The following is a 25,698-nucleotide window of genomic DNA, read 5'->3' on the forward strand; positions in this document are numbered from 1 at the left end:
TATTCTCCCCCTTACATCACTGCAAGGGGACTGCACATCTCTCACAGATGTCTTGTTTTGTTCAACCGACACTCCAAAATGCAAAAGACGTTCAGCATATGAAACATAAAGTAGGGAAAAGCTACAAACCCTCACTTTTAACATAAGATATACTCTAAAAACTGCGAAACTCCAATCTTACAGCAAACAATAAACGCAGCAGCTTTAGTAAAACAAGAATCGCTTGAGAAATTAAAGTGCAGTATGGCAACACAAAATGCAATCTACTACACACATACCAAGAAAGAAACGAACCCAGTGAGTAAAAATCTAAATGAAAGACAATAAATCATCATGTAAAAAAATGCACGTAATATGGCAAAGAGCTCTAAAGGTTTTATTTGATTGAAACTGAATATAAAGCAGTGCAGGTTTCGGTAAATGTGGAAAAAAAGGACCAAAAATATTGGAAGACAAAAAAGTGGTGTGGTATAGGGAAGTATAGAGGAAAGTTCAGTATAGGAGCTGGAACAGGCGGGAGTTTTATAGATGGATTAAAGAGCTAATTACCAATCAGGAATCCTGATTTCAGGATTTGTGATTGTAATATTTGTACGTTTGTTTTCCCTGACTGATTATGTCTGCGCTCCTTCAGGTCTGTAACGAAGCCCGTGTCCGTTGGTGTCGTTTGCGGCGGAGATCGCCTGGCGTCCGTCATGTCGCCTTGGATGATCCTTCCCGTCAGCCTGCCTGTCTTCATCATCACAGGAATATGGGTGGTGTGAGTACCTCCGAGTAAACAAGCCGCGCAGCAGCATCTGCAGGAGGTTCCCGTGTCTGTTTGTACACTCAAAGTTTAAATATGTATTTAAAGTTCAGCTCTTGAAACACTCACGTAAACATTTACTTCTTTTGGATAAGATTAGGACTCGTTAGGGTAAATACATTCAGCTGCTTCCTCTTTAAATACGAGCCTTGGAATCAATAAGTGTGTAGTGATGAAGGTGATCTTTCTTCCTCTAAAAGACAACTCACGAGTCAAGCTGTCTGCACACGAGTGTGGTCACACATGTTATCTGTTATCCCTGCTGCGGTCACCATGATGTCGACTGACGGTGCAAAGTTCATGCATGTGAAATGTTTTCCTTTTTTGGAAGCCAGAAAAACGCTTAGTCTTCATTTCAGGACTTTGCAGGCGAAGATCGAAGATGTTTTAAAAATCCTCCCCGGCTGGAGTTAATGCTTGTTCCTGCAGGCATGTAAGAACTCCTGAAAAGAGACCCAAGAACCTCTGTTTGTGGTTAACTGCAGTTCCTCTGATAGCCACTAGAGGCAGCCATCAAAGATGAGCCTATCCCAATAGGCTCTCATGTTAAAATGACCAGCATGTTTGCAGACTGCTCTGAAAAACTGTTTGTTCTGTCCTGCTAATGACACTTGTAACATGCTTGGATATTTCTTCATAGCTCACCCATTTAAATGCTTTAAGGCTTAAAATTTGACATTGTTAAGGGTACGGCTGCTGGGCGATAGGTGGATGTCGACATGCAGCCACTAAATTTTGTGTTTTTTGTGCGGTTAATTGTCACAAACCATCCAATAAGTCTGTGCTTCAGTTGTGTCAGTCAAACTCTAGAATTTTATCCATATTTTTAGCACTAAATATACATTTTAACTTTCTCGAAGGTGATGAAAGTTAATCGTTTTTAAAAAAATCAAATCTAAGATTTCATTTCTCTTTAAACAAAACTGCGAAAAGTCCCCCACTAAAAACAAATGTTGCATTTATCTTAAATCATCACTGACCAGAGTCCATTGAATTTAACATTTTTTCACTGTACTTTATGGAGAATTGTTTAGGGAAAATGTACATGTAATCAAATTACTTAAAGTCAGGATTTTGATTTGCAATGTCCTGTTTTGATCCTTAAACCAGGATAAAACTGATAAAACCTCATCAAGTAACAGAGCTCCCAGCAAAAAAGCAAATAAAAGCATAAAAAAAGGAACTGTTTCCTTTGATCACCACACACGAGTCCCTGAAGAGACCAGAATACTTTTCTAATACTGGATTCTTGGTGTAACCTTTTAATGAAATGTAATGGTTAGTTGGAGGCTCATTTCTGTGCATGAAAAGGTCAGTCAATAATAATTAATGTATAAAAGTCAGTGTAGGATTGTGTAAGTCTATCAAGAGTGGCACAGATGAGTTATTGCTCCTGATAATGATCTCTTGAGGAAAAAAGCTATCCAACATCTGTGCTCCCAGGCTGGATGACCTCTGGATAACGCCTTCTTGCACTTTCTATAGACTAGGATGCTGGGAAACAGCTGATTTCTTTTCCTCTCAAAGTGTGAGAGGATTCACAGTGTCCTTTGTTAAATGAGTGCGAGAGTTCTTCACGCCGGGCCTCTAAAGCTTGAATCTGTAATCCCCCTCCTCCTGCTGTTTTTTCAGGCACGTCGACACCTGTCTGTTTCTGCCTTTGAATGCTTTGTCAGCTTTTGTCATGACCTAAAAACTCCACAGCTCTGGGCAGCCGTGTGAGGCTTTTTGCGGGAAAACATGAGGAGTTTGAGTTTTACACTTTAACCAAAGCGAAGTAAATTATTTATATCAAGCTGAAATGTGTCACATCTGAAGGGAGAAATGACTTTTCTTTTTTTGCTTTTTCCAAAATGAAATATTTTTGTTTTTTTCTTTAACTCGTTCTTTGTATTAAAATCAGTAATAGGTCACAACTGAGCAACTTGCTCTCCCAAAACATCAGCTAGAGCTGGACTGTCGCATGCTGCACGTTTATTAGGAGGTGGGCAGGGTGGTGGTTTATGCTCATATTTTGACCTCTGCAGTGAATCCATGCACGTGGCCGTTGCCAGCATTCACGCTTGGGCTGATGCATTGTGTGTTAAGTATCTTGTGAGTTTTTTCCCTCATGGGTCAGTTTGTGGTCAGTTTCACTTTTTGTTTTTTTGGCAAAAATGTCCATCAAGTTTTTTCACTTCTTTGTACTTTTCCTCATATCTAGTTTTGGTAATCTCCCTCCATGAATTTACTGACACGTGTGAGTCCTGATGTAGAGGCGATGATTGTTGAACTGGCCGATCACAATAGTCGCAGGCTACACTCATCCGGATAAATTTGAAAACGGCATTTTTGTCTAAAAACGCTCCACTCCACAATATCATTTTCAGTCATTTTCACAGAGTTGTGCGTCCACATTGAAACGGCCGAAAACGCTCATCCGTGAAACGCAAGAAGATTCAACCTGCCTCATTTCTGTCTGCCGTTTATGTCTGTGAAGGTTCTCAGTCATCCAGGTCATCGTAGTCAAAGGAGCTTGCAAAGAAAAGCGTCTGGACTTCTTTAAGTTGCTTGAAGACGTTTCACCTCTCATCCGAGAAGCTTCTTCAGTTCTAAGGTCAAATGGTGGAGAGTCCCAGATATAAACCTAGTGGGAGTTTCCCCCCACAGAGGGACAAAAGGACCCCCTGATGATCCTCTAATCGCCTGAGCCAAGGTGGGAAACTGGGCGTGGGTCCCAATCAGCCAGAGTTTCGGGTGTGTTCATTGTGAAACCTGGCCCCACCTTATCATGCGAATTCCTGAGGTCAGATGGCCCAGGATGTGAGTGGGCGTTAAGGCGTCTGGGAAGGGATCTCAAAACTGGATTATAGATGGCAGAGAGTTGGTGTCGTAAACCCCCGCCTCTGTTCAAAGATGGTCGCTCACAGTGGACATAGAGGGCTTCTTTCACTCCTCTTTCAAACCATCTGTCCTCTCTGTCCAAAATGTGAACATTGGCATCCTCGAAAGAGTGTCCTTTTGTCCCTCTGTGGGGGGTCACTCCCACTAGGCTTATATCTGGGACTCTCCACCATTTGACCTTAGAACTGAAGAAGCTTCTCGGATGAGAGGTGAAACGTCTTCAAGCAACTTAAAGAAGTCCAGACGCTTTTCTTTGCAAGCTCCTTTGACTGTCTGCCGTTTATTTACTTTCCGGTGTTGTGCCAAAAAGTGATTGCCTGCTAAAAACTGATTTCCAATGTTTCCGTGTATTTTTTATGTGTAATATCTTTACGTATGTTGGTAAATAGACTTCGGTGAACAGCGTTTACAAAGGGGTTATATAGAGAATTAAAAAATTATCTGTTTTTTCAAGTATCTTTACAACTCTGTGTTATTGTACTTACATTATAACCGTTCCGGTCCTTTATCCCCACTTAAAATATTTTTACTGAACTATTGTAATATTTGCTGCCATGTCTGCTGTCCTCTTGGCCAACTTACTCTTACAAAAGACATTTGTAATGTTAATGAGATTTTTTTAACTGCATAAATAAAGGTTATATAAAAGTCGCTGCCAAAAACTGATTGCGGCTTCTACCTTGTTACACTAATGTTGTTTGTGGCTCAATATGACTTTATGTCATCCATGAGGGATGCATTTGACATATGTTTCACATATTATAGCCCAACAAGTTACTAGCAGTTTAAATACCAGCAATCAGTTTTTGGCAAATACCGGAAATCAGATTTTGGCAGACGATCACTTTTTGGCACAACACCAGCTCTTTGAAACGTCGCGGCAAAAGGTCGAGGAAAAGCACCAAGTTTTTTAAATGGACTAACAATGAGGCGGAGTTGTTGCTGCGAGTAACACAAAAGTACAAAGTTGCAAAAGCGAGTGAGAGTTAAGGGATTTGAAGAAAAGCTCTCTGGAGCATGTGCAGACTGATATTAATCTTTAATAGGGCTGTCAAAATAGAGAGAAAACAAAACAGCTGCTATATAATGCCCTCTGCTATCTTAGTTTAATTGGTCACAGCTCCAAAAGGCTCCGTTTACACGGTCCACACTGTGACACGAAAACGGCGTTTTCAAATGTATCTGCTTTGGAGAGCGTTTTCAAAAAGCTCTGTTTTCCTTGAACAAAAATGCCGTCTCAGTGTGGACGGGAGGCCAAAACGGAGAGAAAAAGATGCGTTTTCAAATGAAAACGTATTAGTGTGGACGTGGCTGCAGACTGTGTTGATGTGACATGTGGTTACAGGGAGGAGCACATCAGGTTATGGGGTAGATTATGCTTTCAGGTTTCAAAGGGATTTGCAGGGATCTTCGGGGTAGATTTAACACAGCAGTATGAATCCTGTGAAAGGTGCTTTGGCAGTGCCAACAGAAAGTTACTGGAAGTATGCCATTTCCTGTTTCAACTTCTATTTCAGTGCCACAGCTGTGATTTTCTTTTCCCATTCAGGAGAAGACTGCAGCGAGTCAAGCGTGCCAGAGCACGAGGATCAGTGCTTATAGGAGGTTTGATGACGTTACACTTCATGCAGTGACCGATGCTGCACTGAAAAGAATCTTTGATTAGGTTTACACAGAAAACACAGTTTTCAATTTGGTTTGATTGCTGGTAAAACTTTACCTATTTCCAGGGTGCATGGGGAAGACCAAAAAGATTGACGCTCCAGCAACACTTGTATGTAGAGAAACTTTACTGGTAGACTTGCATGTTTCGGGTGATAGCCATTCACCAGGGTCCCTGCCAAAGACTGAAACACATCGGTCAAACAAAGAGTGCTTTACAAGTGTTCGTATTTCACGTGTTGGCAGTAAGAATCCATCATGTTGTTGCCTGAACTCGATGCATCACAGCACTGAATCCAAAGGTCACCTTCTGTGTGATTTGGCGGCGCTGACAGCTTTGAGAACACTGAAGTATTTGATGGGATGAGAGAGGCGGTGTATCTGAGTCTCTAGTTTAACGGCTCATTCACACCGTGATCTTCACTTTAGTTTACACGGCATGCAGTTTTCAAGTACATGCAGCAGGACTAAAAAAGATGAGTCGTGGGAGGGAGGGAAGTGGATGAGAGTGGACGGCCTCTGTCAGGCCACTCACTCCACATCAACTTTGTAAAGGGCAAATCAATTCTTCTGACCCGAGAATTCCCTCGTTATCAGCGATCAATAAAGACGCTCCAGCGGTCACATGTCTGTTGGCATCTTGCTTTTTTGAGTCCTGTGTATCTGATCTATGGTGCAATATGTCCTCACGGTTGTTTTGAAAGAGGCTAATGGGCCATTTGTGACATATTTCAACCTGAGTGATAGTGCACCAACAACATTATGGTGTGGAATATGGGAGATTTTATGTCCACTGGTTATTTATTTTGGTAACAACCTGTTTTAATTTGTCTGAATGTGGTAAAAATGAGTATTTGTAGAGTTTTTATGCCACACACTTTGAACAAGAAGCACATGTGACTTAATCCATGTATGTCTTTACAGAGGAGAGTGTACACCTTCTGAATCAGGTTAGCCAGGTTACAGTAACACATGCGTAGACTTGTTGTAACTGGCAGTTGTAATGCAACTTCATTAGCAGATTCATGAGTTTGTGCTTAAGTATCATGGTAGAAATGTCAAGCATTTTGCAGGCTTTTGATCTTAAACCTAAGTAGAAAAGAGTTGAAGAGTAAGACTGAAGGGATTTCTGTTGCAGTCTACTTCACAAGGAGCTGGATTGTCATCAGGTTTGAGAGATTGTGGTAAAATAATTGACACAGACAGACTTCCTGGGAGGTCTGCAGCACAAAGCAGAATATATTATTTAGAAGTTAATTCCTAGAAAAATGCACCAACAGCACAAATCTGATAGAGGACTCCACTTCAGCGACTCAGATTAGAGGACTAAAAGTAGAAATGATGGCTTCAAAGGGTCAACTCTGTACAGCTGTTTTATGAAGGTGACTGAAAAAAGAAGAGGCCAAAAATAGAAGAAGGAATCAAAGATTTTAATACTTTTTAATGCTGTAAAGTTGAGCATTTTAACAGGGGAGTCAGCCTCAAGTGGCCATTAGAGGAACTGCAGTTTTTGGTACTTCTGTGTTGGCGTCATCTTTTAGAGTTTTGGTCAACTGCCAGTTATATTTGGAAAGAAACAGCACTTTCAAATTGTTTTCAAGGACTTCTCAGAGGGTTTTGCATTAAAAAAAACCCAAAAACTATCTGGATAGTTTGTGCAAAATCTCTATTTGATAGTTGCCAAACCTTTGTGTGTAAGATCTCCTGGTACAGCCAGACAGAAAGTCGGAGGATCACCGAAACCAGAAGCATTTATCCTCTGGAGGAAATTACTGTCTGTTCAGAATTTTATGGAAATCCAGCATTGAGTTTGAGAGATAGGAGTCTGCACCAAATTGGTGGAGTAAGAGAACATGTGCTTCTAAAATGTACTACTGTGCATTTATGTGTGTGATGAATGATCTCTGTTTGGCTGTTAGGCTCTGCGTGTGTGTGTGTGTGTGTGTGTGTGGAGGTTGTTTTGTGTAACTGACATTTTTTTAAACATCCCTGTGGTGTAACAGTACATGTTAATATGCAGCCGTCCGGCTCGACGCACATGTGTGATGAAGAGGAGCTGTCTCCGTCTCTGAAAACAACCGTGTGGTGATTCATGTGTGTTTTGTTAGTGGAAAACATTATTAGAGCCTGGAGACGTTCGTGTGGTTGGATGTGACAATACTTTCAAATGCTGCAGTACAGCGAGTGAGGCAGAGCTTTGGACATGTTTTGAGAGCAGAGCCAGTGTTATCTCCAGACCGTATCCTGACAGCATGATTGAATCTTCATCATTTTCTGTCTGCCTCTTTAACCGTCTGTTCAGATCTTTGACCAAAGATTTTCTTCTTCTTTGTCTTCACAGATACGCGATGGCCCTCTACAACCAGCACGTCTGCCCTGTGAACAACTGGTACAGCACTCACACACACACAAACACACATATCGGGTTCATTTTAAAGACCATAGTATTGGTCAGCAGTTTAATGTTGCTTCAAAGCACCAAAGAGACACAAGCTGCATCTCCGCATCAGGAATGTTCCCAAAGAGACGAGGAAACTTTTTCCAAATTGTTTCCAGTGCAGTGACCAGAGGTCACTTTCACAGAGATAGATTTTTGACTGTGGATTAGATTAAAAAAAAAAGAGTCAGAGATGTCTACACTACACAAAGTGCTTCAGACCTTAAGCAGGATTGTTGCACAATTTCTCAAGACTGCATTCAACTGTTCAGCTCTGCTTGGTTAAACCAGACAATTCAGTTCACTTTCATTTAAAAAGCGCCAAATCAAATCACAAATCATAACAGTCATTTCAAGGTGCTTTATTTTGCAAGGTAAAGACCCTACAATAACAAGCACTTGGGCACAGTGGGAAAGAAAAAAGTCCTTTCAACAGGAAGAAAGCTTAAAGATGCTAAAAACATTGTGACGTATGTACAAAAACATGTTAACTAATGAGTCCACTTGCAAAGCATCACCACTTAAACCAGAAGTTGAGATTTCTCTTCTTCAGTGGCCTTTAATATAGATCACAGTGGGAAATATCAGGGCTCCTTGAGTGAAAATGCAGCTTCAGAGATAAATAGAGTGAATCTTGGAGTTATATTTACAAACTAAAACTCCAGGGATGATAACAGTGATTTTCCTTATTTGCTGAATGAGTGAAGCAGCGAGTGTTGGATAACATTTTCATCATATCAGATTAGAAGTTGATAAGTTCTCTGAGTGTTTGTAAAAAACAAAATCAGCCAAATCAAATAATGAGGGTTAAAGAGTCACTCTGTGTGTTTACCTGTAAACAGGAGCGTGTCCTTAACAAATAAAAACACATAAAACAGACTTTCTCTCAAGCTGTGTTCGGGGTTTGCTTGCTCTCCACGAGTACTCTGGCTTCCTCCCACAGTCCAAAGACATAGAGTGGGGTTAGGTTAACTGGTGATTTTAAATTGCACATAGGTGTGAATGGTCGTCTGTCTCTAAGTGTTACACTCTGACCAGTCTAGGGTGTACCCTGCTTCTCAACATATGGCCACTGGGATATTGGGACCACATATCTCCATAGTGCTGTATCTGCACATATATGTCGATTTAGGCCCTGTCTACATGCATATACAGGTATTTTAGTAAATACAGGTATATATTTATAGATAAAATGTTACAAACCCAGTTTTTAACATTTGTAATGCAGGAATGTAGTTTGCTATTTTGCATTTGAGTTAAATGAGACATCGGTTTGAGTCACTTGCATACAAATGGAGAATAGAAATCAAAATAAAAACAAAGTATGCAGCTGAACATTAACTGTGTTACATAAAAGACCTTTCACCTGAAAACATTTTGGGTTAATTTTCTACCGTCATTTGCGTACAGTAAGAGCGCTATCATGCCAAACGTGTCGCAGCTGATGCTCAACCATTAACAGAGTTTTCAACACGTTTGGTCACTTCAGTTTCCCTGAATTGACATTGATCTCGTGTGAAACACTAAGATCACATTTTTACTCAACCTTTTTTACTGGGAGTTAGACAACCTACATTTCGATGATCCCATGTAAGCAGTACTTGGCGACAGTGGAGAAGAAGAACTCACTTTTAACAGGAACAAACCTCCTGCAGATTCAGGCCACAAACAGCAAACGTCAGTCAATAAACATAATGACATAAAGTAGTGGAATGGAAACACATGGAGACTAAAAAGATGAGAGTGGAGAAGAAGTGCGTGGCATCATGGGAAATCCCCCAGCAGTGTGGGCCCATAACAGCAATACTCCGGAGTCACCTGATCAAGCCCATCTCGGATAGGTGGGGGACACAGTGTACAGGTTGCCATTGTATTGCTGAACCAACACACAGAGACAGATGACCAATCACATTCAGCTAACCGCACTAACTGCATGTCTCTGGACTGTGGGTGGAAGCTGGAACCTGTAGCGAACTCACGCATCCATGCAGAAAGGTCCCGGCTAGGTGGTGCATTCGAACCCCAACACCAGTGACCATGCTGTCCCAAGTCTGAAGCATAATCCTAAAAAAGGAGATGGGGCTGATAGTTGAAGGCCTCCCATCCTACTTTAAGAAATTCGAGCAACCGCAAGAAATTCGGCGCTCTGAGAGATAACGATTGTTCCGAACACTGAATCATGTTGAATAACTGAAATAAATGGATGCACATGTGTGTTTTTCTAGGGTTTACAATGAGTCCTGTGTGGAGCCGCTTCCATTACAGAGGGGACCTGTACTGTGTTGCACCCTGGACAACATACCACTCATCAGGTCAGTGAGCCCACCTCTGCGGGTGTTACAGGTGGACTTTAATTTCCATGCTAAGATAAGATAAGATAAGATAAGATAACCTTTATTAGTCCCACACGTGGGAAATTTGTTTTGTCACAGCAGGAAGTGGACAGTGCAAAAGTTATGAGGCAAAAATTAGAATACAATAAGAATAAATACAGTACACAACTGTACAGAATAGAATAAAATAAAATACTATATACAGTAGAATAAAATAAAATAAATATACAATAAGATAAAAATAGAATACAAATACAAATACTATATACAACTGAGTAAAAATACAACGATGACAGAAAGGATTATTGCACTTAGTATTATTGCATATGTATGGATGTGTGTGCTTGATCAGTTAAAGTCTTTATTATGGAGTCTGACAGCAGTGGGGAGGAAAGACCTGCGAAATCTCTCCGTCCCACACCGTGGGTGCCGCAGTCTCCCACTGAAGGAGCTGCTCAGTGCTGTCACAGTCTGCTGCATGGGGTGGGAGATGTTGTCCATCAGGGATGACAGCTTAGCCGCCGTTCTCCTGTCACTCACCACCTCCACTGGGTCCAGAGGGCATCCTAGAACAGAGCTGGCTGCTGCTGCTGTGTGCTTACCTGCTAAACTCCTGGTTTCTTGTAGCATTTGGGAACTTCAAAGAACAGAACGGCTGCACGTTGCAGTCATTCCTGCCCTATCCTTCATTAAACCACAAAGAGGAAGCAGACTGACGGTCCTAGTTCTGCTTTTGCAGTAATAACAATTTCACTGAAACACAAAAAAAGTTATGCTGTACACATGATCTGACCACAGATGTCAGATGATGTGACACAGCAAACCGCCCTGCTGTGGTCAGTGGTTTATTTTCGAGGTTGGCTGCTTTTGTTCAGTTGGAGCAAGCACGTGCTTGATTTTTGGTCCTTTTCTAAAAAAAGAAACAAAATTTTCCTGTTTTACTAAAACTACTAATTGAAATAACACAAGAAAAGCTGCAAAAGGAAGAAGACAGTCTGAGACTCTTTGTGTTGTCATTTTTAAAACACACCAGCAGAAATGTGGAGCCACGGACATCAAACAAAGTCTTCAGAAAGTCGTTGAACTCACAGAATATATTTATGCAAGCCAAATATCAAAGTGTCAGAGCTGGAAAAACAAAGTTTCATCATGATAGATAAGGCAGAGGAAATGCTACTGCATGACTGTTTTAAAGTGCAGGTAAAGAGGCTTTTATAGGACATGAACCAATAAATCCAAGGTAGTTTTTTATTTTGGGGATTAAATTAAAGCAAACTCACATCTAGCCCTCAGTGTAAGCTCATTGACCCAATTTAAGCATCTGACATCCATGAAATAGGGACTAACAAGCTACGAAAGTTCAGAGTTTAAAAACCTGCCTGCTTCAACCTGTAAATCCTTGTGAACTGTCAGGAATCCACGAGATCTGCAGCTGTTCATGGGGCTGAAAATCAGTTTTTGTTTCCATGCAGCGTTACAAACATCAGCTGAAACTGTTGCTTTAGGGTTTGCAAGTCTTACATGTAGCTCCAGAAAGTGATGTCGCCCGCTTCTTTAACTAATCCGGTTTCAGATAAACTGCAGTGATATTTGGCGAGCAGCTGCAGTGAAGATCGTGATCTTAGATAAGTCCGCACTTGCCCGAGCGAGGCTCCTCCTCACCTCTGCAGAAAGAAAGGCTTTTGTTAAGTGCTTCACAAGTCTTATGTTCCCCCCACAAAAACATCCAGGGTGCTGAATAAGTGTTGCTGACAAGATTAAAATCTAATCGGCTTATTGTGTCTAGATGGGAAAATGTTTTGGATGCTTTTGAGCTGGAGATACAGATGTGTGTCCTTCTTTCTGACCTCCCACAAAGACTCTATATTTATAGAAAAAATGCTGGCAGGTTTTTAGTATCACAGAGCAGCTAAGCACACAAATATGGGTTTTCCAGTTGTGCACAGTAAAAAAAAAAGTAAAATATGGAGAAGGGGGTATATGACAGCAAGCACAGGGGGTCGTAGTTTGAGTACAGCCCATACTAACCACCCTCCTCTCGTCTGTGTTTCCATTGTAGTAAATGTGGAACTCTGCCACCTGAAAGCTGCTTTTTCAGCCTCATATGCAGCACCGGATCCTTTATGGGTAAGAACCAGGATGGTTTTGGTCTACAAATATTCAGCTTTTATAGTATTTTTTCTTTTTTTACTCTCGTACATATTTACCCAACATCTTGGTCGAACAGGACTTGTTTTTTCAGCTGGAGAGGCTCCGGCCAACTTTCTGTTCCCCAGAATCTATGGCCAGCTCTGGCCTCAGCCCTCAATCTGAGAGAAAACTTCAATCTAGGCCATCGATACTGCTTTTTTCTGAATAAAATGACCCACAAGCATTCACCCTCTGACCATACGGACAGCTACTCTGTGTGCCAAAAGCATTGATTTTCTGTGGTTTGCTCAGGGTTCGTTGCCCGGTGTGCAGAGGGTATATTGGCTCTTTTTCTATATTTGCTTTAAAAATGTTTGCCAGGATTCTGATAATGTACACTCAGGGAATTCACCCTGATCAACTTTTTGGAAATGCATAAATGGAAGTTTGCCTCAAAGGAATGCAGTTCTTTCCAGATTTGAAAGCGACTGTAGGAGCCTCAGTCAGACACAATTTCCTGGTGTTGGGAGCTTCCTGTGATCCAACGTGAACTCACACACATTTTGCAGTATATTGTCAACCCTTTGACCCGAGTGTCCTGGACTGAAGCTGCCTATTTGCTCTCTATACAGAGCCATTTATTTAAGGTGACCTCTCCCCTATGAACACCAGGTTCATGCTGCTTTTCTGAGAAAATGCTGGAATTTGGGCAAGTTTAAAAACCTGTTAACCCGTTCCAGCTCAGGCTTTTTCCCTGAACCAGATTTATCTCAGAACTTGGCTGTTAACACACAGTCACTGTTTTTCCATCCATGGGGCACAAAAGTTTTTCAGGGCTTCATCTTGGTGTTTTTTCATTGTGGCAAAAGACACGAAAATCAGAGAAAATAGTCTGAAACAGCGACAAAGACTTGAGAAAAATAAGCTTTAGAGCTTAATAGAAAACTTTACTTCTCTTGTTTTTCGCTCTCTTGCTTTTGTCACTTTCTATTTCATTAGACCACAGATGCCTGATACGTAGCTCTCAAAATCTGTCTTAAATTGGCAAAAGCGCATCAAACATTTGTGCCCTGGTGTGTAACTTTGCGGTCCTGGTCCGTGGTGTCCCGACCCCGGGCTGAGCAGTGCTCTTTCCAAGTCAAGGAATGACAACATCTTAATTTGACTTGAAGGATAATAGATAAATACTTAAAGGAAGGACCTCTTGTTCTCTTTGCAGGAATACAGGAACAACAAGTTCGTTCCTGTAATTACCATTTTTATGGATGATTTAGGTGAAGTCTGCAAAAATTAGGGTTTGTGAGCGAGCTCATTTCTCCCACATCAAAAGCTTTCCTTCTTTTTTTATTCCCCTTTCATAAACAATGCTCAGTTTATATTGGTGGGGGAGTTTGTTTAATTCAAAGGTGTAGTGTGAGGTTAGAAGAATGGTAAATGTCAAACTCTTGCTGTGCAGCAGCCCAAGAAACGCACGCCTAACCCAGAACCCAAAACACGGAGTCTTATCGTGGCGTGCACTCGATCGCCACAAACGGACCACTGTGCTCGCTGCTGGACAACCCACGGGAACATCAAAACAGTCGCTCTCTGCAGTTTGCAGGGAGATGAGTGCCAGATGTGAACGGCATGATCATCAGACAGGAGGGTGGGAGAGCCGTGTGAAACTGCTGCGAAGCTTTGAAGGCGACGTTTCATAAACAGACATCAGGAATCTGCTCACACAGGGATGTGCAGAATCATCAAGCTTTAGCTTTGAGCACGACTAAAGGTTTATTCTGTGCAGTTTGGGCATTGGAAGTCTTATAGTTGCAAAAATGATGGTGTGGCTAAAGCAGGGACCTGAGTTGGTACACACCTTGAAATTTGATTTGCCTTTGCATGTTCTTCCTGTGCTTGCATGGCGTTTCTCTTGGTACTCCAGTTTCCTCCCACAGTCCCAAAGATATGCATGTTAAATTAACTGGTGATCATTTCAATGTTGCAGGTGGAGATAGTAGCTTTATCTATAATCATACTGTAAGGATACTAGTACTGATTCCCCTGCACATCACACCTTCAGCAGCTACTTGGCCCTGGAAAGCCATGCCATGAAGCTCCTGGTGCACAGCTGTTGTGCTGATGTTACTGCCAGAGGAGGTTTGGAGCTCTGCATTTACTGATTCAGCAGAGCACTGGGGATTTTTCTAGATGCTTCAGCACTCTGTGTCCCCGCTCTGTAACTTTACATGGAGGATAACCCTTTAACCCTCAGATTAACCCTTTACATCACAAATGTTTGTCAAGGCAGACCGAATGGCTAAGTTCTTCAGTTTATACACTGGTGACAATGGCACTGAAAACACCTGAATTAAAAGATTAAGAGGTGTGGGCTAAAACCTTTGTCCGTACACTGCCTGTCAGTAAAATAAGAAGGAATTAATGTTTTAAAATAAACAGTGTGGAGTACAAAACGCAACATTTGCATCTTTAACGTAGTAGAATCGAGGCAAAAAGTAGCATAACATGGAAATACTTAAATAAGCTGCAAGTATACTGAACTAGTACTTCAGTGAAGAACTTGAGGACATGTACTTTGTTATAAACTGTAATCCAGTGATGCTAGAATTTTGTAAGACTATCTGTGCTGTTAATCTGACTCTGTAGTGAATTGAATGGACCAGCAGCGTCACCCTTTTAGTACAAATGATGCAAGCCTTCTGTCTGCTGCCTCCAAGCAGCCTAAGCAAATCAGTTTCAGAGAGGACTAAGCTTCATGCTTGTTGCCCTGAGGTTATTTTTCTGCTCTGTAGAGATGGAGCTCATCCCGCTGGAGTAATCATAAACACCTCAGGTAGAGTTTGTAGTGTGAGCTTCTCTTCCTGGAAGAGAAAAAAATGTGGTTACATAACTTTTTGACCAACAAAAACGGTCCTTTCTTCCCGATTTGTCATTTCCTTTTTTCCTCACTTCCTCCAGTGATGCTGATCGGCCTGCTGCGCTACGCTCACGTGATCGAGAAGCACCAGAACTGCATCCTCAACACCGCCGGCCTCTCCGCCGGGTGGCTCTGCGCCGCGGGGCTCATCATGGTGGGAAACTTCCAGGTAATTAATCCAGTCAGAGTCAATGAGATCAAAAAAGTCTGGATAATGTTTGTCAGCCCAGTTTTTCATAGACTCACAGCACACGAGCAGCAGTGACAGTAAATATCTGTTCACGCTGACCTTCGCCCACAGCTCTCATCCCTGCCTGTGTAATCATTCACTTCATGTAAATCAAGGGTGATAATAGTGGAAGTTTTTTATTCTTCTGCAAACTTTAACTCCTCTCTTTTAGGAGAGATCCCTGTAAAAAAGAGTCGCGCGTGGTTTTAGGCAGACTCTGTTCAGAGGATAGGATCCTGCAATTATTCCTAAACGACTTAATGTTTATCCTCACAGTTAAATTAACTCAAATTTTATGAACTCTGTCCCAGTTTCATTCAGAATCCTGCCAATTTTCCATCTGATCGACTTTACAGACATTACAGGGGAGAGAAACTGGGATAGTGGGCCTGACAGGCCCCAAATCATTCTTATGCAATCGTTCAACAACATCAATTGAGGGGTGATATTTATACGTGAAAGATACAAAAGCAAAAATCCTGCAAAAAAAGCTGCAAAAAGTAAGTTACATAATCAGAGATGGAAATCTCACTGTGTGTGATTCACGCAGCTGCTTTCTTTGAAACTGAGGTGGAAGCTTGTAATCCATGTGTAGCCTAAAAACAAACTAATCTGGGTGCACTGTTTTTTTTTTTCCTGCAACACAACATTTGCTGGTTTTAGAAAATGTATTAACACCTGGGTAACTTTGTGCTTTTCCACATTTACTGCAGTGAAGTAGGAGGTAGAACGGGCTTGATGCCGTGTTCAGGCCACACAGCAGAGATAAGACTTCATGATTTATGGGTCAGTTGAAAGCAGAAGGCCTGAATGTAACAAACAGCATGGAGGTAATTTAAGTGATGACCATGAAGAAGGTCAGACTGACCTGCCTCCCCTCAGCCAGAACAGAAACTCAGCTAATGGGCAGCTAATCTCTGAGGGAAGAGGGAAGCACATACCAGTCTGTTGAATGAAACAACTTTCACCTGCATCCAGACTTTGAGATACCATTCAGGATCACCACTTTGTTCATTTAAGTCCACTGTAAACCAAACTATGATATGAGGGACCGTATTTGTTTGGAATCAAACGCTCTTTTCAGGACAGATTTTTTATCCTGATGTGAGAAAAACAGAGTTACCAGGATAAAAGACCTAACCTGTATGCATTTTTTCTCTAACTCCTCCCCTTATGTTGCACCTGAAGTTGACTGAGACTCTTCTTTCATTTTTTCATTCATAAAGTTGATGTTAAAGCTCATATCTCATTAATTGTGTCTGTGCAAACACTGAGTTAGCAGTAACCTTTATTAAACAGTTTCTCCTCTGCAAGATCTGCCATGTATCAACTAAAGGCTCTCATGTAAATAGAGAAAACCTACAGTAGAGGCTCCAATGCATATTCCCAAGGACTGACTAATACCTGGGTGGTGGGATTATGGTGTGTTTATACATCCATGGGCTCCAATGTGGATTGAAGGCAGCTGTGAAAGGCCAGAGTGGGGAGAGGAGGCAGCGAGGGGAGCAAACAGGAGCGAGTGTTAAAAACTCAGAGCTGTGTGTAATTTTCACGCATTGTTTATACAGTTAATGTTCCAAGAACATCAGTGCAGCTGACACGATCACATCGTTGTGATGTAATTTATATTTAACAGCCGTGTCAGCTTCTATATAAAGCTCAGGGCAGATTTCCTGGCTTCAAATAAATCATTTTGGGTCCTTAAAAGTCCTTAAAAAGGTTGGTTTTCATAGTCAAGATTAGTAAAAATGTATCCATGTGTACATCGCTGTGTATCTGTCTATAAAAAACAGAAAATCCTTAGTAGATGTTAAGAAACCAGGAACTTTTCCATTATTTCATTTTTTCTTTAATCTATTAATCTATAATCTTACATCCATTACCTACCTTTTTGTAACATGGATACTCATGTGTGCAGCCTTTATCAGTAAACGTAAAGCTATAAAACTTTATAAAAATACAGTTAAAAGTCCAAAATTGACACCTTTGGGCTGGTTGTGGCTGAGGACATAGAGCAGGTCATCCGATGGTTCGATCCCTGGTATCCAAGTATCTTGGACAAGAGACTGAAGCTGCTGTTTGAGCAGAGAATAATTGTGTGTTAGATTGAAAGGACTTGGGTGTAGAAAAAGTTCTTGTAGGCGAATAAGTCGGTGAATGAGGCGTGCTGCGGTCCTTTTACTGTTCCTTCACATTTTTGAATGCTGTGCAGTGGATTGGAGAGTCTGCTGGTCCGATTTTGGCCCCTGGGCCTTATGTTTGACACCTCTTTCCTACAGCAACATTAACTTTCATAACTATTTTCACAAACCTGTTACCAAGCCCTTCTCCAGCTTCACACAGCCTCGTCAAGCATCAAAGACATGAAGTTACACAATGACCCAGTGTGCACCTCAGCCTGCGGTGCAGCCCATTGTTCAGCAAACGTGGCTACGTGCACGCACTGCAACTCTGTCTCTCGTTCCCATTTCAATCGAGTCTTCGAAAAATCGAGTTACGACCTTACGAGCTGGATTATGTCCTTTCGCACCGCTGTGAATGTTGGATTGGCGTATACGGGGTTTCTGCTGAGTTGCGGTTGCAGAGCCTCTGATGATCCTCTCTCCTGCAGACTCGCAGCTCTTTGTAGAGCTTCCAAGCACATTTCCTTTTGATGTTCTGTTTGTTTTGTCTGGAAATTGTCTCGCTGTGGTATTGTGATCATAAAAACAAAATTTTGGCTGCGTGTTGTGCGTCTGTGTTTCTTCCCTCGGTACACTCGAGCGTGGTGTAATGTAAGGGCGCGCTCTCACGACAAAGCGCCCGTTCATTTTTCAGAAAAAAGCTCAATCTTTGGCTCACCTTTTCTTCTGATTCATAGAAGATGGCTTCATTAGAGAGAAGAGCTGCAACACATGCACCAACGTGTAGGTTTTTACAGCAGATGCTCAGGACACACATGCGTACATTAGGGTCACAGCGCAAGCTCCTTTATTTCTTGGTGCTTCAAGTTCTGACTTGCACGAAATCTTCTGTTAAACCTGTGCTGATTTGGTTTTGCCAGGAATGCAGCACCGGTGCAGCGTCTGAATGTCACCGCGATAATAATGAATGTTTTTAGTTTGCAGATCAGAGGAAAGAAACGCATAGGAAGCAAAAGAAAACTACGTGCAGTCAACTGTGTCACTTGATTTCTTGATTTTTACTGCAGAACATGTCACTGAGACATGTTGGACTTTTTAATCCAATACATTTATTTTACAGCTCTAGATGTATCCTACACTCAATTTAATATGCAATACATGTGAGGATTGTTTAATATTACTTCACAGCACTTCAAAGACACAAATTACATGAAAGATTTTCCTTATAATTTCTGCATTCTTTGCCTTTCCTAATCTTCTTATCACATATTATGACTTGTCACTGCAGGCAAACACAGGTGCATTACATTAACTTTAATTTAAACCTGTAATCACTGATTCAGATACTTTAGGGGAGACAAAAGTAATGTTTGCAAATGTAAAGGCTCTAATGTGATCAGTGTGCTCTGGTCCATTTTGTTCTTTGAAGGTTTGTTGTCCTTGAGCTCAGAACCAGCTGATTCTTGCTGTGTGATTGCTGATTTAAATATATATATATATATATATATCAGGCCCATTAGCTGCTAAATGCTCCACTGCACTACATGTAAACTGCACTGATGTAGCCTGATTTTAACATCATATTCACCCCTTTGTTTTTAAAATATTTGTTTTTAAAATAACAAACAGGGATTTAACTGACGGTTTTTACAACCACCATATAACAGTTTTACATATTTAAGTGGCCACTTTGCAGTGGAAACAAAACTGCATCATCTTTGTTGAAACGCGCTAACATGATGCACAAAATTGAGCATATCGTTAGTTCAGGTAGGAGGTGAAGCAGTCGGACACATCATGAACAGATCAGGTGGAGGAGGGTTGCAAAGTGGCTTGCAGAGACACAGCAGCTGTGGGCCGGCTAATATAGCAGGCCAAAGATTCACCAGTTGGATGAGCTGTGGTTTGATGATCAGCTGATCTGGGACTATAGCTGCACAACTAGTGATAGCATAATGAACTCACAGGGCAATGTGAGTGTGTGTCATCTTGTACTGGTTGTACGTAAACACAACGTCTGCACTGATTTTGAGACTAAATAAAGTACAGATCCAGCAACATTTGTGCAAATAAAGTCCCAATAGAATAAAGTAGACAAACTGTGGGCTGATTAAAAAGATCGGAGTACTTCAGCTTCTACTGTGCGTGTGCATGTGGCGGCCGTCTGAGCTGTTTTGACATAGAAGTGATAATATTCAGGCACGTGTGCACGCTGCCAGAGGTCACAGTAATGCAGGGAGGCTGGGGTCTCAGGTTACTGCTGCCCTGTCTCTGCACATGTGGGCCCCCTCAAATACATCTCAGAGTCACTGCACAGTGCAGCCTCAGTTCTTTTCATCCATTCGCCCACCATCGATTAAGGGCGACCCTCCCCTGCTCGCCGATTGGCCGTGGCGCCCTCCTCCCTCCCCCTCTATGCTCGGTCTTATATAATGAATCGCAGTGTTTCCCACAGTGTAAACATGGCAGACGTCTTGAGTGATATGGGCTCATATACTGTAGAAGCACGCATGGCTCTGACACAATGATAAACAGCTTCATCCAGTCTGTTTATGTCTCAGAGAAAGAAGGGTGAATGCTGAACTGGAGTTTCAGGAAATCACGAATGATGCGGCCAAGAGTCTGCGTGGAAAAGGAAAATTTCTGCAGCATTGTTCTGCATCATGCATCGTTCCACAAAGAGCTTATTGTGGTCTCATTCATCGGTGGTATGTCTGCATTTTTAAACCTTTATCATCCCATGTCCCAGGTCTTATTCCACAGTGCCTGACACAGTAATTCATATATACATTTTCAAGATCATTTCAAGACCTCCAGGGAGTTATTTTAGCTTTGAAGGCTCTTTATTATTAGTCAGAAGAGTTTTATGACCTTTATTCCAGTCGTCACAATCACCAGAAAAACCCAAAAAGTTAGCACCAACAATAAGGTTTAAATCACACATAGACACTGAATAAAGATGGACGTAGGAAACACCATCGAAATGTTTGCTGATACTTGCTTCTGCAGCATGAAGCTGAGCAGATGACCTGAGCAAAGTGTGGATCTGACTGAGAAACCCGAGAACCCTGCAGGCCGATACAGTAGTGCAAAAACACGTGGGAATAATAACGCACCATAATTCACAAAATAAAGATAAAGCTGTGTTAAACACATTTTGTAGTCCATGTTCTGGGTGTTGTAGTTTCTGTACGGCAGACAATAATCCCTGTGCACAGTACTCATCATTTCTCCTTCGCTCCTTTCCTTCGCCTCGTGATGTTTTCCGTCGAGGTCGAGGAAAAGTGGTTAGGAAAAGCAGGTAGGCGGTCCTTTTTTGGACTGTTCTCTTTACACTGTTGTCAGTTTTACTTCTTGTCTTTCTTCGTGACCCCTTCTTGGTAATTGTTTGTTTCTAATAAGTGTCCTCAGGACATCCTCCTGCCGCACAATTCCTCGTGTTCTCAGTATTTTTCCTTGTGTTTGTAGTTATTTCCTTCTGTGTGACCTGTTGCCTGGATTGTTTGGCCTCCCTGACTGCCCTTTGGTATATGAACATGGCTTGTTTTTAGGATTTTACACAGCCTCAGCTTACCTGTCAACTGTCCTGCATTTGACTCCTCTTCCTCTGTTCGTATGTGAAGATTTATCTATCTTCCTGCTCGCCCTTCTCTTTGAATCAGTTTTATAATTAATGCTGAGATGAATATGAGAGGATACGACCCACATAAAAGTAGCTCATGAACAAAAAACTTTCAGATGCTTGGTGTAAGCACAATTATAACTCAAGCTGAATGAGTATTTGTTTGTTCTCTGGGTCTCTTCCCTGTGGTCAGACGGCTTAAACCGCTGCTTTTTCTCCATAATAAACCACAAGTCCAGGCTCAGGAGATGTGTCGTCATAAAATCAGCTGCTGTATTTGAAAACGTGCTCTCACAGACTGCAGGAGAAAATATTAAAAATGAACTTCCTCCGTCTGTGATGCTGAGACGAGATGAGCTCATGGCAGTGACGGGTAATCTTCCGGCTTGTTATGTGTGGAGTTCGAGCTGACACCGTGTCGCCTCCTCCAGTGCCAGAGATGATAATGGTGATGATCCAGCTTCCTTTGTAAATTAGTATCATTACAGCTTCCTGTGACAGATGATTTGGTAACAGTGCTGGGTCACAATGACCTCTGTTTGCATTTCTATCAGCTTTGTTTTGTCCTGATGTTCCCACAAGAAGACTGTGAGGTGTAAATGATATTCTGCTGAGTAAAGGACTTGTTTAAACTTCCATCTCCAGATTTGTACTAAAGCCTGAAGGCGTATTTGAGAGAAATACATCCAGTAATTGATTTATGTTACATTTGTTAATATAACACAAATTTCCCAGAGTTGTTAAGATATTTTGGTTTACACAACAAATTTAAACCTCACCCAGTCAACAGGGTGGCAGTGTTCATCCTCCGGTTAACGTGATTTTCAGTGCAGAAAATCTAATAAAGCCTGGTGCTGAGCTCACATCAGTCAAACAGTGGCTGCTATATGATGATGTTGAGCATTATGAAAGACAGTTGGTGATATCACATGAATTTATTTTGTCCTAAACACAAAAGAGGAGGATTTTAGTTGCATTTAAAATAGTGCTGTCAGCGTTAATCTCGTTAAAATGACGTTAACGCCATAACCGCATTAATGCTGCAAATCACAGTTAGCGAGTTAGCGTGGATCACCCCGTGCGTGGGGCTGGACGGCGTCAGCGCGTTAGCGTGGGTTGCTTGTTAACGTGTTAGCGCCGTGCTCTCATAGTTCTCATAGTGGATGAGAAAGACCGACTATGTCTTTCTCTTCCGTGCCGTGTTTCTACTTCCAGATCCTCAGTGTAACAGTTTTTGTTTATCCGCCTGTTTTGTTTTCTTTTTTTTTCAGGTGGATTTTGCTAAAGTCCTTCACTACGTGGGAGCTGGGGTCGCCTTCCCCTCCAGCATGCTGTTTGTGTGCCTTCAGTCGGCTCTGACCTACAGACTGGCCAAGACCCAGGAGGAATACTGGATAGGTCACATACGAGTGGGGATGGCCCTGCTGGCCCTCATCGCCCTGGTGCTCAGTATCCTTGAAGCTTATCTGTGTTTCTTCCAGCACTACAGTACATTTTTAGTGAAACAGTTCCCTAACACATAGGTTGCTTGCATTTATTTATTTGCTTGTTTAAAACCACATTCAGTGGCATAGATACCCTGCAGGGTTGTGTCAGAGCTGGATGAGAAAGATTTATTTCGAGACATGGCACCCTCTAGTGGCTGTAGGACCTATGGCAGCGTAAGTTGTAGATTTATGGAGCCACAGAGACAGGAACAAGGAGCTCAGGGTGAATGGATGGGTCAATATAAGATTTAATAACTATAGTTTTTCTTTCTCTTTCATGATGGTTAAATGAGCCAAAAAAAGGTTATGTATTACTGCACATTATTTGTTACTTTTCTTAAAAGTAATGAAAGTGACTTGTTACAGTACTGATTACATGACTTTTGCATTAAGAAGAGAATTTAAGACCTTTTTTTAACATATTTAATGACATAATTGTAAGTGTGGTAGCACTTTAGTAGTTACTTTATGATCCATCATACATAACACAGTTTGTTCCCCTAAATTTACTAAAAGATGCATTTGTAGCTAATCAAACCTTTAAAACAGCATGAATGGGTTGCAGGGATATATTAGGGAGAAAAGGGTCATTTTGCTTCACAATAACTGGCTTTGTTTGTGCATAAATCCTGAGAAACTCAGCTTTTTGCAATAAATCAGCACATTAGTATAAAACTAATTTCTTGTCTGTCTGCACACGTGACTGTCACTCTTTATAGTGTTTAAAATCCAGCACATTTATAATGTATGGTATGTTGCATTGCCCCCTGCTGGAGAGTACACAGCCTTACAAACATGACTGAAACCAAATGCTCACTTGGAGTTTTTGGTCATGAAGATTATGTGTCTGATGAGTTTATTGCTGTCAAGTCTGTAAGGAAACATTTAGGGATAAAACATCTGCAATGCACCTTTAAAAGGCAGGTCATCAATGTATGGATGGTATTGATTGGAGTCTATGTGAGGCTTGCATTCAGACACAGGAAACCTTTTACTGGCTGTTAATGGTAAAGGTAAACCATCACTTTTTTTAAGGTGGGCCTTTGTGTTAGAGGGTCAGGTTTGACCACAGGTCAATGTGATGGTGAAGCCATCTTAATATTAACAGCACAGGACCGAATTCAAAGTAGCGACCAGTACATCTCAGTACGTGAGCAATAAAAACAATGTCAAACTGAACCACTGTGCAGCCGTTGCTCGCCTTAACCCTCTGATCACCAGGTGGGGTTTTTTTCTGCCAGGAGAGCTATGCCCTGCAGCACGCCTCCGCCATCTTTGAGTGGATCTACTGTTCGATCATCATGTTCTTCTACGGGACTTTTGCCTTTGAGTTTGGGGGCATGTCGGGGAACACCCTGATGGTGCTCTCCAAAGGCGGGGCGATGCAGAGCTTTTCCACCTCTGACCACAAGACAGAGGTCGGCGGAGCCGGCCACCACCAGCCAGAGAGCTTATCGATCCTGTGACTTAACTATGGTGTGTTTGAGAAAAACTGGAGGTGAAAGAGTAACAGAGTCTAGAGCCTGGATGCTGCACCCTGCATATCACCACACTCACTACTACAAAGTGCCAAAGCTGCTCTCCTCAGCAGTGACCAAAGACTGACAGACTTCTGTCCTGCAAAGCGTTGCACAAAACCAACAATGCCTGTGCGAACACAAACACCAACAAAGAAACACACACGAGCACACCCACAGTCCTTAATGTTTGGTTTAATTGTCTCAGAGTAACAATCGGTCTCTGAAAGTGCCTCAGATGTCGCTCCTCGCTGCGCGCCGTCAGTCCTGGAGCCTTGCATTGTTTCTACTCAGGAAGTTTTGTTACACAATCAGGTTTCTCTCCATACCTCCGCCGCAAGATGAGGGTTTCCACAAACATCAGACAGCAGGTGGGCTTCATGTGCGACAACTAGCCTCTCCTATCAAAGTAGCTTAAAGATGTAAATGTTATTCTAAGCTGAATTTCAACACTTGGTGCAACTGTTTAAGGCAACATTGCCCATGTAGCTCTCTCATATTTCCCAGATAAGCTCAGTTTTGTTTTGTCTTTTGTTGTTTCTCATTTCAGCTCATTGCCCAAAAAAATGCTGTATAATTTCTCTTTAATGGGACCAAACTATGAAGGTGAAACATTGATATGTTTAACATCTTTAATTTCATCATACGCGGAAATACTTTATTCAAATTGTATTTCTTAGAATGTACACTGAAAGTAAAACAATAAAACCGTTAATATGAAATGATGCAGTGTGTGCACACATAACGGGTTGTGGTTAGCTTTAGATATACAGGAATCCACTGACTCAGGTTTATTGAGCTTTAAACTGTAAAGATCCTCGAGGTCTGTTTAGAGGAAAGCTTCACTGCAAATCAGTACAAAGTTGTTCTGATTGAATAAACATTTCCATCCTGATGAAACTGAAAAGGCTCCCATGCAGAAGACATATTGGTTTGATGAGATGAATACCAGAAATTGTGAAATTTTGTATCAACGCATATTAAAAGACCAAAATGATGACTGGCATTTAGAAGAACTGTTCCATCCCTCCTGCAGAGTTCTGAAGCAAAACCAACGCGCATCGGAGCTCCTTTGGCGCCACACGGTGGCCAAAGTAACTTAGTGTTTTGTTTCTTTTCCCTAATTTGTACCCATCTGTATCTAACAGAAAAACAAACGAACAAAAAAATTCTACACTGATAGTAAAAAATATATATTCTGGTAAGCATGCAGGAAGAAAAATCTTAACTTTAAACTTTAATAAATGCTAACCTATGAAGCCTCTCTGGGACATTTGGATTTCATCTTTGGTCGTCTGCATCTCATTAAAAACCTCACGTTATCGTACTAAACTGCATGAAGCCTGAGGAAAAGTTTATACACCTGCAGAAAAGTTTTAAGATTATTCAGCTTCTGTTCTTTTAACCTCAAACTCTCATCAAAATCATTTTGGTGTTTTCCATGCAATGTAACAGGAGCAGGATGCCACATCCAAGCCATGTAGGGGAAAGTTGGCTAAACCTTGGGAAGTGCCAAGAGCAGCAGATACTAGTACACCTTCCCACCCCTGATAGCA

The 25,698-nt window shown here is 41.6% G+C and overlaps 1 protein-coding gene across 1 annotated transcript; it reads left to right on the top strand.

Moving 5' to 3' along the window:
• The first annotated feature begins 695 nt into the window (after nt 1-695).
• On the top strand, nt 696-24,091 carry LOC146627120 (transmembrane protein 150A-like). The gene is made up of 7 exons (XM_085361058.1): nt 696-760; nt 7,692-7,739; nt 10,013-10,099; nt 12,180-12,247; nt 15,206-15,333; nt 22,410-22,587; nt 23,847-24,091. The coding sequence occupies exons 1-7, from the start codon at nt 696-698 to the stop codon at nt 24,089-24,091; spliced, it is 819 nt and encodes a 272-aa protein (XP_085217184.1).
• The last annotated feature ends 1,607 nt before the right edge of the window (nt 24,092-25,698 follow it).

The sequence above is a fragment of the Diplotaxodon limnothrissa genome, linkage group LG8 (genome assembly GCF_057381915.1).
Source record: "Diplotaxodon limnothrissa isolate DT_005_m linkage group LG8, D_limnothrissa_male_GT1.1, whole genome shotgun sequence".
Lineage (NCBI taxonomy): Eukaryota > Metazoa > Chordata > Actinopteri > Cichliformes > Cichlidae > Diplotaxodon > Diplotaxodon limnothrissa.

Excerpts from the sequence above, each read along its gene's own strand:
- LOC146627120 (XM_085361058.1), top strand. The coding sequence starts at position 696 with ATGTCGCCTTGGATGATCCTTCCCGTCAGCCTGCCTGTCTTCATCATC. Across the intron at positions 761-7,691 it reads ATCACAGGAATATGGGTGGT|ATACGCGATGGCCCTCTACA; the intron begins GTGAGTACCTCC and ends TTGTCTTCACAG. Across the intron at positions 15,334-22,409 it reads TCATGGTGGGAAACTTCCAG|GTGGATTTTGCTAAAGTCCT; the intron begins GTAATTAATCCA and ends TTTTTTTTTCAG.